The sequence below is a fragment of the Acinonyx jubatus genome, chromosome D4 (genome assembly GCF_027475565.1).
Source record: "Acinonyx jubatus isolate Ajub_Pintada_27869175 chromosome D4, VMU_Ajub_asm_v1.0, whole genome shotgun sequence".
Lineage (NCBI taxonomy): Eukaryota > Metazoa > Chordata > Mammalia > Carnivora > Felidae > Acinonyx > Acinonyx jubatus.
In genome coordinates, this window is record NC_069391.1 from 82,069,763 (window position 1) to 82,082,961 (window position 13,199).

At 46.7% G+C, this 13,199-nt stretch overlaps 1 protein-coding gene across 1 annotated transcript in view; it reads right to left on the reverse strand.

Moving 5' to 3' along the window:
- PGM5 (phosphoglucomutase 5) overlaps nucleotides 1-13,199 on the reverse strand; it is a 179,423-nt gene that overhangs the window by 24,497 nt on the left and 141,727 nt on the right. The window contains exon 10 of the mRNA XM_027041085.2: nucleotides 10,768-10,902. Within this exon, the coding sequence (XP_026896886.1) occupies nucleotides 10,768-10,902 (135 nt within the window). The remainder of the gene's footprint in view (nucleotides 1-10,767; nucleotides 10,903-13,199) is intronic.

Below are 13,199 nucleotides of genomic sequence, written 5' to 3' on the forward strand. Positions count from 1 at the left end.
ATCACAACAGTCCTACGAAATAAAAAGTATTTCTATCCCCATATGACTGAAAAGTAACTGAAGCTTACAGATTAAGTTGCCAAGGGCTCAAGGCCAAGGGTGTCTGATTCCAAATCCCAATGGTGGGACAATGGGACATCGGGCCAAAATCCTGGTGCCCCCAAACACCTGGAAAAGTGACTGTGTTTCTGTCTTTTCCTCTCCATATGACACATAGCTTTTATTGTGGTGCTTTGACATCTTGTGGCCTTGTTAATAGTGGAAGGGTTTGCTCCTCCCAGGGTTAGCTAATTTCTAGAGGTAGCAAATAGGTGCCCTATGAACACACCTTTCATATGCAGACCAATCAATCCCAAGTCCCATCCCCAAATATCTCCTTTATGGGACTTTCACATTCTGGGCCACTGTCCACTGGCCCTAATCACCCAAGGGCCAGGTATCAGACAACCAGGAACAGCCCCTCCGCCTCAGAGCCTGCCAAAATTATTCAAACTAGCCAATCCTAAGTCTCCTCAGTCTGCTAAGTCTGGTAATAAAAGCTCTTACCCACATTTCCCCCCGACTCTTTCTGCCTCATAATTGGTGATTCCCCCTGTGGCCCTGAATGGAGCGGCATGCCCGGTCCTCCTGGGAACAATGACTAACCCGCCATCTTTTCGGTGGCGATTGTCTCCTAATCTGTTGGCCTCACCATACCTAAATAATAAAACCTACATATTAAAACCCTCTCATAGCCTCATTACCTCCCATCTGCCCATCATTAACTTTGGAGTACACAGGCCCCAAGTTACCAAACAACACCTTCCATGATGATTTCTACAAACAGAAATGCTTGGAAATAAAACCCAAAGCAAAATAAAATAAACAAGCATACACAACCCACAAAGCAAGAATTTCATAAACCTTTCGTTGTTTTCTCTCCTAAGACCTAAGCATTCTGGAACTGAAATGCTACCCTTCCAGAGTTTGTCATACCTCTCAGCTTTCCTGGGAGGCAAAAACAAAGGACGGAGAACTCCCTCACTTCATCCGGAACAGGGTTTCTCTTTCTGGGGTGAGGATGTCAAACTTGAAATCATCCAAGAGCAGACAGGAGAGCTAAAACAGCCACATTCCTCCCCTTAACCACCCAGAACGTATGTTCCCCAGGAAAAATGCACGACCGCGGTGGCGAGCCCAGGCAATGTCTCCTCCTGATACTGCTTGAGGGCATAGTCTCGTCCAGGGCCTTCTCCTGAAGGTCACAGGCAACCTCCACTTTCACCGCCAGTATTCACTGACCAAGAAACACTTTTGTTTATGAGCAAAGGAAATGATTTACTATCCACCAAAGAAGAGCACCGCTTCAAAGAAAGCCTGAATCACTGCCTGCTGATGAGATTCGGGTAGCTTTCTGCTGAAGGGAAACTTGCTTGTGCGGTGTATCTGGGCTGGAACAAAGAGGATGCCGGGAAAGACAGATTGTGCTCGCCACAGTTGTCAAACCCATTTATCTGGTGAGAGGAGTTATGGCCGATGACCCTCTGTACTTGTGTAACCAAGGCAAATCCATTCATGCTCCCTTTTCAGGCTGAGTAAACAAGACCCGGCAAGACTCTGTGATTTGTGGACACAAACTGTGCCAGGTTCACCAATGGCTGGTGAGGCATGCGCTTTGGGCACAGCAAAGCAGAGACACCGAAATAAACAGCCTCAGAAGGAAAAACCAAAAGTTTTGTTAGATTTCCTGACATTTATTTTTGAAGCTAACTTTGTTTTTATTTTGAATTCCATAGGGGGAAGTAGGGAGGGGAAATACAATTTTTTCAGGGCTTTGGGTCTCTAAACCTTAATTTACAATTGACCCAAAGCCAGGATCAAGGCACGCCTTTTAGTTCTCCTGCTTAAGGCCAAGAGGTTCTTGGGGGTAAAATGGCAATGCCAGACGGCCTTAGAAGATTTGGGAGAAGGGTCTCTTCTGTGCTTATTGCCAAAAAGGGGGAATTGAGCTAGGCTTTGTCTGTGGGCTCACCACGAGCGGTTTACAGCCGCAGTCAGCTCTCATCAGGGCACACGCTTGCCCACAAAGGCTTGAGTGCCCATTCAGTACCTTGAAGAGGGGTCTGATCCCAGCAGAGGCAGGGAAAGGCCCAAGGGAGTTTTCCACACACCCACAGGTGATGATCCCAGTTCTTCGATCCAAGGAAAACAACCCAGAGGGATAGCAAAGCGCGAGTGCAGGCTGCAATATCTAGGGAGAGAAAGGACTGCTCCGCTCACTCTTTTTAGGAGGCTATTCACCTGAGTGAGTAGAAATAAAGAAAACTCACACATCTTTGTCGTTTTCTCAAGTTTCATTCAGCTCCAAGTGACTCGGCTTTGTGAAAACACAGCTGTCCTAATTTCATTTCTATGCCACTAGAGGGGAATCTAACCCACCTGACCAGACCCTGTTTGTTTCTTTTTTTTTTTTAAATAATCACAGAACTCCAATTTTAAAGTTCTAGAAAACGCTGACACATTACCTTGTCCCATCCTTTCCACGCCTGCCTCTATTTAAAAATTATTTAAATCTGTGTGGTCATAGAGACTCCGAGAAAAGCACAAACTGGCCATCTTACTTGGGCAGACGCCCTCACAGTTGAGAAATTGTTCTAACAGTCAGGCTGAATCCCTTCCAGTTCAGCTTGAGTTTATTTCATCACATTACATATTCATTAGTTATGGAGAACAGCTGGTCATCTTTCTCTGCATCGTATTATTCTTTTAATTCCTGAAGACCTCCAGGTCATGCCTCCCTGACAGGCAAAATGAGCCCGCTCTTTAACTTGGCCAGAGTTTACACCCCAACCCTTTAACCACATGTTTCTTCGACGTTTATTTATTTTTGGGACAGAGAGAGACAGAGCATGAACGGGGGAGGGGCAGAGAGAGAGGGAGACACAGAATCGGAAACAGGCTCCAGGCTCTGAGCCATCAGCCCAGAGCCCGACGCGGGGCTCGAACTCATGGACCGCGAGATCGTGACCTGAGCCGAAGTCGGACGCTTAACCGACTGAGCCACCCAGGCGCCCCCACGTGTTTCTTTTCTAAACTCTCTCTACATCACTCCACCCTCCTCCATATTTTCAAATTATAGCAATCCAGACTAAACTGCGAGGAGAAAAAGAAAATGAACTGCCTTCTCATCTTTTTCTTCATGTCAGGCTATTAATACATCCCCGCACAGATTTTCTTTCTAAGTAACAACATGATGTTTTTCACATATATTTAACTGCTATGAATCCAAAACTCTGTGTGTGTATATGTATATATGTATACAAACCACACGCACATACAAACACACATAAGCATGTACGTACACAAACACACACGTCTATACATTTTCATGTTGTCATGAAAACTGAATACCTAAGTGGGTATCCATTTACGTTTTTCACTTCTGAACGCCATTGTTTCCAATTTTTCCCCATCACACGTATCATTTCTAATTTTATTCCCCTAGTTTTTAACCCCTCACTTTAGATGCCCCGTTGCATATAAAACCCAACGAGGATGTATCTAGAACATTACGTTTTAGATGATTTTTTTAAAACCTGTTCCTTGCTAATTCAAATTAAGGGAGGGAAAACTGGTTGTTTTCAGAGCACTTACGTTTATCCACATTTATAAGTGTGGTATAAAAAACCACATATTTGGTCTTTGTCCCTGGCTCCTGGCACAGAGCTCCCCAAATCCTTTGCACTACCTGAGTGATATGAGTGGATTTGTCAATCATAGTAAGTCCCTTTCAACCACACCTGAGTTTATGCGGACGCCGTGACTCTTACAGACCCCAGATGGCTTCAGAATGAGGGCTGCAGCCTGAGGAAACCATCAGGTGATTAGAGGGTTGGAAATCCCAGCCTCCCAGGAAGGGAGAAGGGCTGGAGGTGAAGTTCAATCACCAATGCCCAGTGATTTAATCAATCATATCGACGTAACGAAACCTCTGTAAAAACTCCTAAACAGGGTTCAGAGAGCCTCTGAGTTGGTGACCACCTCAAGGTCCGGGGAGGGTGCTGTGCCAGGAGGAGCCATGGGAGCTCTGAGCACCCTCCCCCCCATACCTTGCACTATGAATCTCTTCCGTTTGGCCATTCTTGAGTTGTATCTTTTATAATAAACCACCAGTAGTAAGCAAAGTGCTTTCCTGGGTTCTGTGAGTCATTCTAGCAAATGACCAAAGCTGAGGAGGGGATCACGGGAACCCCTGAATGTGTATTCTAATGAACAGAATTGTGGGGAGCCTGGGCACCCCTTTCTTAAATGGGGGCAGTCTTGTGGGACTGAGCCCTTAATCTGTGGGGTCTGGGCTAACTCCGGGTAGTTAGTGTCAGAACTGAATTTAACTGCTGGGCACCCACCGATGTCTAAGAATCAGGGGTTTGGTTCGTGTGAGGGGAAAAAACAGTATCTCAGTAAGTAAATACTGAACTAAGGCTCCAGATGCAGCCTTGGGTTCAAGCATAGAGGTAGGAGGAAATCCTCTCTCCTTGGACCTCAGGGTTAGCATGGACAACCTGGGTTTTATGAAGAGCTAGTTTGATTCTCCAATCCAGAAACTGCCTGCTCCCTATGAATAGCTCCCTGACTCAGTTTACCAACTTGAAAAAGAAGGATGATAATTCTACTCTGGGGGGGAGGGGGCGGGCACTGGAACGATTAACACAATAATGGGCATATCTAACGTATCTAGAATCGTTCCTGGCACTTGGCAGGGACCTTAAAAATGACAACAATTTGCTTCAAACTTTCCAGCGTTAAGAGAAAACCTGATGGTGGCACCAAGGTTCACACTGAGCACAGAATACTTCAGTTTCCCAGGTGATATAATGCGTCTGAGATGTTCGGAAGTAATTAACACTGAATATTTCATTTGTTTGGCAAAATTATATCGGGCATTTACCTTCTGCCAGATAGTATTGTGTGCGCTTGGGGAAACAGCGAAGAACACTGACAAAGTGTTTACACACTTCTTTCCCGGTGTTTACATTCTACTGGTAGAGACAGACAGCAAAGCAAGTGAATATATGTGTGAGATGGGGTAAGTGCCATGGAGGAAAGTAAAGCAGGGTGAGAAAGATAAACGGTATGCAAATGTGAGGGTTATTTTACATAGGACGGCCAGGGGAGTCCTCAAGTAGGAAACGAGAGGTCAAGCCACAGAGATATTGGAGGGAAAAGCACCCCGGGCAGAGGAAGCAGCCACTTTTAAGCGGCAGGAGGCAGAGTGTCTTTGGTAAGTGCACAGAACAAGGGCTGGAGGGTAGAAAGACACAGGACAAGAGGTAGGAGACGCGGTCAGAGGGAGAAGGGGATCATTTCCAGCAGGGGGCTGGATCCCCTGGTACGGGTTTTGGCTCTACCCGGAGTGAGATAGGGAGCCACTGGAGGATTGTAGCAGAGCGATTAGGGGATCTGTTGCTGTGCTAAGACTTTCGGTACGCGGGGGTGGAGTGGGCAAGAGGAGAAAAGGAGAGAGACCGGGTAGGAAGCTAATGGCAGTCATCGAGAGGCCAGGACAGGAGCTTCGTCCTGGGGAGAAATGGTAGAGGTGGTAAGGTGGGGTCAGACTCTGGTTGTGCTTTGAAGGTCATTGATAGGGTTTGCTGTTGGATGTGAAGTATGGGAGGAAGAACAAAAGAGTCAAGGATGATTCCTAGGATTTTGGCTGAACCTCTGGGAAGGACGGAACTGCCATTTACTGAGAGAGATGAAGACGCCCTCAGGTAAAGAAGGAGGGGTCTTCTGGAGCAAGGAGGGATGAGGGAAGCTGGCAGGAGGCCACTTCCGCAGTAAGTCAAGTTGGAGGTGCCTGGAAGACATTCCAGTTCATTCCAGTGGGCTACTGGAGAGAGAAATCTAGAGCCCCATGCATTCGAGCACAGTAAAAACAGGAATTGCTCAAGCACCTGGGCGGCTCAGTTGGTTGAGCATCTGGCTCTTGGTTTCAGCTCAGGTCATGATCACGGGGTTCATGGGTTTGAGCCCCATGCTGGGCTCTGCACTGACAGGAGGGAGCCTGCTTGGGATTTTTTCCCTTTCCACCCCCCCCCCCTCTCTCTCTCTCTGCCCCTCCCCCTGCTCACACTCTTTCTCTCTCTCAAAATAAATAAATGAACTTAAAAAAATTTAAAACAATAAAGGTATTGCTTTTCCTACAATTGTCAAGAATTCAATGACCTGTCTTTAAGGCTTAGCGGTTCATCCAACTCTGCTATTCAAAGTGTGGCTCCTGGACCGGCAACACAGCATGACCTCAGAGTTTGTTAGAAAGGCAGACTCCCTGGCCTTCCTCAGACTGAGTCAGAATCTGCATTTTTAACAAGATCCCCAGGTGATTGAAATAAACACTGAAGTTTGAGAGCATCATCTAACTAGACTTATCTGGGAGGCTGTTCAAAAATGCAGTCCCTTCCCCAGAACAATTAAAGTTGAATCTCTCAGAGGGAGGACCAGGCACAGGTATCTTTATCCACACCGCCAACCCCCCCCCCCCCCCCGCCCCACCACCCCCCTACCCCCGCCCTCCCAACCAGCAAGCCAGCCAAGTGGTCCTGCTCTGTTAGAACCATGGATCCAACTGGTTCGTTCCCTTTGTACTACTAGGTTTATGTTGCTAGTGCCCTCGGGAACCCACCTCTAAAGAGATGTGCAGATCTAGGATAGCACGAAGGCACGTAACTAGAGTAACCCTATATCCTGGTTTACTGGGGACATTCTCAACATAATTATTATCAGTGCCCCATTTCATTCTCAAAAATATCCTGGCTTAGATGAGAAGTTCTACGTTCTCCCAATATAAAACACAAAATGGCTCTGGACTTAACATTTCTAGATTATAAAGTCATAAGAACAAGTAGAGTAAAATGGCAACCAGCCCTTGGTTGGACAGACGAATTCCAATTTGACTCCTGGTGCTTAGATATTGGTCCTTATTCTATCTACAGCTTATCAGAAATTCATAAAGTCCGTTGATTATAAGGAGGGTTGGGGAAAACTGGGCCCCTTCCAAAACCTGGGGTGGGATAGGGTGTGGTTTTATTCTGCAATTAAAGTACCGAGTGTTAAAGCCAAGTGTTGATTAGCCAGAGCTGATTATCAGGCTGTGATTATCCAGCCCTTAGCAAAACTTCTCCTTCCTTTTCCTTTTGGATCTTTTGTTGGTCGTTAGCTACTCCACCCTCAGGTTCAAAGGGAAAAGGAAAGAAGGTAAATAAACAGTTAATTTAGCAGTTCTGCTAATAAGCTTGGTGGGAACGAAAATGGAAACGCTTGGACTGTTTCTGGTCACCTGTGAACTGAGATCCTTTGGCTCATCCCTTCTTCCAAATTATTACCAGCTGGTTTGAGGGCTTGTTGGAGGCGTACTGATGGCCAGTAAAATTAAAGGAATCTTCTATTTTCAAAACGATGTGATCTTCCAGAAACAGGCCTCGGAGGCTTGCCTGATTTACCCAGGACACAGAGTGAGGGCAAGGCAAGCATCTCCTCTCACCAGGGCTGCCATCTTCCTCCTCCCCTCACCACCTGTTCCCAGGCACAGATGGATAAATTTAAAAAAAAATTTTGGGGGCGCCTGGGTGGCGCAGTTGGTTAAGCGTCCGACTTCAGCCAGGTCACGATCTTGCGGTCCGTGAGTTCGAGCCCCGCGTCAGGCTCTGTGCAGGCAGCACGGGGCCTTCTTGGGATTCTCTCTCTTTCTCTCTCTCTCTCTGCCCCTCCCCCACTCAAGCTGTCTCTGTCTCTCTCATTTACAAATAATATTTTTTGATGTAGTTAAGAAATTATTATACAAAGACAAATACCATATGATTTCACTCATATGTGGAACTAAAGAAGCAAAACAAACCAGCGAAGGGGCGCAAAAAGAGAGGCAAGCCAAGAAACGGACTCGTAACTGTGGAGAACAAACTGAGGTTACCAGAGGTGGGGGTGGGGGGGACGGGTGAAGTAGGTGATGGGGATTAAGGAGCGCCCCTGTTGTGATGCACACCGGCTGATGAAATTGCTGAGCCACTACATTTACCACCTGAGACGAATACAAGGCTGTACGTTAACTAACTAGAACTTCAATAAAAACTTTTTAGAGATGTCCGGACCAGGAACTCTCCACGTGCCAAGTAAAACAGCCAGATGCCGAGAAGTCAGGTGAAGAGAATTCTCTAGTCCTCTGGTTATTAACTGGAAGGTAGGTGGGTTTTGAGTCAGGGCAGGTGAGACATTAACACCTGTTCAATTGGATACGTTTATCAATGGGATCTCTAGACATTGGAGAGATACTGTATTGGGTGTCTAAGTGTGGGGGGGTGGGGGGAGAAGGGGTATTTGTTCTGTTTTCTGGGCTGCCAATGGGAACAAGCTAAAAGGGGGGGGGGGAGGAGGTCTCTGCAGCTGAGGAAGCAACACAGCTGGTCTTTGCCCATCAGGCCCCGGAGCAGTAATAACTCGAGGAGCATGGCTTATCTTTGGTCTCTGTTAACACTTGACCAATGGCTCTTCCTCCCAGAGCTCTTGGAAGGCAGAAGCTGGGCTTCTGGAAAAGCAATGCAATAAGGAGTTATAGTGAAGTCGTCAAGTGCCTAGGTGTGGTTCAGCAGTACTGTGATGGGTGAGCCTGCTGGTGTCTCCTTCCCCTTCATTAGGGGGTCAGATGTCTTTCAAAATCTTATTCTAAATTACACCTCGACTTAAATGTATTATGCGACAGGGCTTAAGTTGGTGAGTCAATGACACAAGATGTTTTAATAAGGAGTTCGATTTTAATGTAACATTTTTAGCTGGATCGTGACCTAAACATGGTGAGGCCCACCGAGCCACATCTGGGAAGACCCTCACTCATGATGGAAAAGAGAGGGCATCTAGATGACTGATCAGAGAAGAACATGACCAGTGAAAGGAATCCCCAACCGATGGTGAACTCTTTAAACCTACAGGATGGAAACTACGTGGGAACGAGCATTACTTATGTTCTCTTTACCCACAGACTGAAGCAAATACTTAACACACAACCCAGGCCTATGGAGGTTTCCAGCTTCAAAGGAAGCTTTGGGGCAAGAAATGGCGAGTGGGAGCACCACTTGGCTTGTGTGTAACACCTCAGAGAGAAACTCACTTGTGCACAGGACTGTTTTCACACGTGTCTAAAGGCCTGGATGTCATATTCCTGCGGTCCATGTGGGAGGTAAATAAAAATCAGCAGATATCATAACCACTTACCCGGTGCAAATAGGGAAAAGAATGCTGAGAAAAACTAGCCTCGAGTCAGAGTGAGTCAGAGTGGCGGAGGCCAGGAATATCATTCCTCCCCGTCTGTAGCTCTGGACTTCTAGGCCCTTGATTTAATCTCATTTCCCAACATGAGAGGAGAAGGGTTTTATATGGAAAGAGAGGGTAAGCCTCCAATTCTTGCACGATTTGGTACTATCTTGGGTGAAATGTACTCACTGACCAATTATGTTGGCAGAGCATGGCCCGTCCTTGAATGGGAAGCCTGTGATTCAGACCGGGAAGGGCCAAGGACCTTTTACTGGCTTCCTGCTCTGCTGCTTCATGCACTAGGTGACCCTCACACTAGCTGTCAGCCTCCAGGGTCTCTACTGCCCCATCTGGGACGATTTGCCTCCAAACAGATCTTCTGGCTACAGGGCCACGTGTAACGATCTACGGCTCCATATTGATCTGGTTCTTCGAGACTCTCCTGAGAGAGACACCATTTTAAGGAAAACGCGCTAAACCGCTGACAGTGAAAGAAGACCCTCTCTGAGATCATTCTAGGGCCCAACTACGGCAAATTCTCACGGGAAATCCTGAGTCACTCGAAAATGAGAAGCAGTGAGTTTCTCTTTGCTTCTCTACTTCTCCACAACAGAAGCATGGAACCACTGTCTTCATCTCAAGGAACCACCTTATCAAGGACTCTGCTTCAGAACCCAGGGTGGAGTAAACACTAAGGCGGCAAGGGGCGGCCAGGACTATAGCTGGAGGTACCCAATGTTCTGGTGGGTCCTTTCTGGTTTTAATGTCGCCTGCAGCATTGATGAATGTGGCAGTGGGGATACGTACTTTCTGAGTTCTTAATTAGCTCTATTGTTGACAACAGGAAAGGACTTTGCCAGACACAGGGTGGCCCAGCCTTGGCTGGCCTAGCTTAGCCTCCCTAACTTTAAATGCAGACCTTCTTCTCAAGGGAATCTGGGCTCTGCAGCAGTCTCAGAGAGGAGGCCCAGAGTAGCACCTGTATTGGCACCTCAAGGTCAAGATCCAGCCCAGAGTTTGCCAAACACCTGGAGATTCCTTATTTACATGTGCAGAGTCAAGGTTCTGAGGACTGTGACCAGCTTGACTCTAACTAAACATTTCTTCATCCATACAAGTGCTGTCTCTTGATATCACCCCCAATTAACAAGCTGCAGTATAGTCAAGAAAGGGAAGTCATTTGGGAGGTGTTGGTCTAAACCCATCATAGAGGCTAGAGCCCAATTGTCTTTTTCAAGCATTGCAAGGAAAGAAGGAAGGAAGGAAGGAAGGAAGGAAGGAAGGAAGGAAGGAAGGAAGGAAGGAAGGAAGGAAGGAAGGAAGGAAACCTGCTCAGAGTTACTCTAAGCCTGTCTTCTAGCTGGATCTATCGATATGGAATTTACTTTCCAGAAAGACAGATAACCCCCACTAAAGGCCCACGAGAGCTCCCTAAATTTTCCAGGAGTGACGAGACATATTGCTGAGGACACAGCTCTGCTTTCATACCTGAGGCTCCTGGTCATGACCGCCGGGGTCCCTCTCGTAGCTCTCCGCATACAGTCTGATGGTGGCCCGCATACCACTGGAGGAACTGAGCCGAAAGATGAGCCGTGAGGCGTCTGAGAAAATGATCCTTAGGCCCTGAGACCAAGAACACCCAGAACGGGTCAGTGAGCCAAAGAATACGCGGGTAGTAACAATTAATACCTACTCGTGGTTATTGCTGGGGGAGACTCGGGCAAAACTGAACAGACGCTCATGTTCCCTTGGTCGGGAGATGTGGGAACCAGAAAGAGGGGGAGGGAAAAGGAGGGGATGATATTTAATAAATGTCCCTGGGGTCAAAGTTTGTCCCTGGATGCAATGGAAGTAGGCAATTTCTTTATGACAGTCAAGCAAATTACCTGTGTTAAGGTTACCTGCCCTCCCCCCCTCCCCCGCCCCCCCCTGCCCTTTGCTTTAAGTTCATCTATTTTGATTCTTTCCTCGCACTCACATTCCCTCGTAGCAAGTAAGGCCTATAATGAAATGTTCGGGCTTGGAGCCTCAGCTGGATTCTGGGGTTCCTGCATACAACCTCATCCTCTTGGCTCTGTCCTTCCTTCTTACTCTACACCCTGGCCACCAGGACGGTGTGGGGGCAGAGCTGTGGCAGCATTAATTCGCTTTTGGCTCAGACTGTCTCCGTTCTCTGTGCATCTGTTTTCATCAGTGGCAGGGATATTTGAAAACTACGACCGTAAGATCCTATTGTAATGTGTGTTGAAGGAAATTTGTTTTCTTAAGACAACTGATAAAGCCCTTGTTATAAATAAGCATATTGGGAGGGGGCAGAGGAAAGAAGAGGAGGAAACAAAATAATAAGTCTGGTCAGTTGTTATGTCTGAAAAAGGAGAAGTCTCGGGCAACTTTGACATCAGACATTTGCCCTAAGACATTTGCCCTTGAAACTTGTCTGGCCTTAAATCTTGCTTGCTAAGAATAAGCCATTATTAAAAATATACCTCCCAGATAAATCTGACTGCTAATGCTTTACCCCCCCCCCCCAAATGCTGCGGTGTGGCGGGGGCCCTATGATTCCATCTGAATGGCTTTCTGTTTTTTAAATTTTGCAGGCATTTCTTGGCCAGTCCCAAAAAAGCCTTAGCCTCTTTTGGAGCGATTCACTGTCTGCCATGATTTGCGTGACAAAAAGGAGCCCCCTCCCTTCCTGGCAACCTGTCTCTCTATGATACTATCTCTGCAAACAGGATGGTACTAACCAGGAGTCGTTCAATGGGCAAACATTTTATTGTCCCTGGGGATTGAGTCCTGGGCCAAGCCCTGGGTATATGAAGACAAAGACACAGTACTTGCTCTCCGTAAGCCTGGACCACATTGTGACCACACTGCAACGAGCAGTAACCGTTTCCTTACCCATCTTGTGCTGCCAGAGGAGTGAATAGTTATGACATTCTAAATAGAGTAAAGGAAGCAATCCCCTACCAATCGGTGTTACATACCAAATTATGTCCAAACTGACAATAAGGCCCCAAAGGTTCCATAACTGCATCCACGGTCATGGTTTTACGTACTCTTTTGAAGCTGTTGTTTCTTTTTAAGCCTGCACTCCCCTTGTCACCATAGATGGGACACATGAGTAGGTGACTGGTTGCTCAGGAGGTTAAAGTAATATTAAGGCTGAAGCCCTAACCGCCTGTTGTAGATTCCAAACCACTCAAGGCCACCTCTTCTGATGACCACTAAACTCAACCCTTTATTGTAGCTCCCATTCATTACACAATTGGTATATGGCCAGTGGGAGGTATTTAAGAACTCGGGCCATAGCAGACCATCAAAATGTGTTATCAGCTCACAACTAAGCCTTTTGTTTTTTCTTTCTTTTTTTTTTACAGTGAAATCATGTTATGATTTTTCTCCTTGTGGGTAACCATGGCTTTGGCCGTATTCATAGAATTTCGGTTAGCATCTACATCGGGTGTCCTGGAATAGACTGGGCGCTTGAAAAGATGATAAAGGCTAGCCCAATGTCTCTCCTTCCTACGGAACCAGCCGTGGGATCTTACTAGAACCCATGGTGTTGTGTGAGACCTCCAAGTGAGGAACACCACAATTCTCTTCCTCTGCATGGGTGGAAAAAAATTTTAGACCCAGCCCAGTTCTGTGCTGCGGTAACTCTGGTTTTGTGTCTGTTGAGTGTCACTTTGATGCGTGAAGTTGTATGGGATTGCTTTAGCGCTGTATGCTCCTCCAATGAACTTAATGAACGCGCACCCTGAACATGAGCTATGTTCTCTCCCACATGCATCCCCTACTCTCAGTTAAATTATGAGGCCAAAGTCGCCACTGCCCAAGACTTGCCAAGTTTCTAAATGTTCTGTAATTCCAAAAAAAGTATACCAGTCATAAATTTTTCTTTTTTTAATTTGTAGGTTACA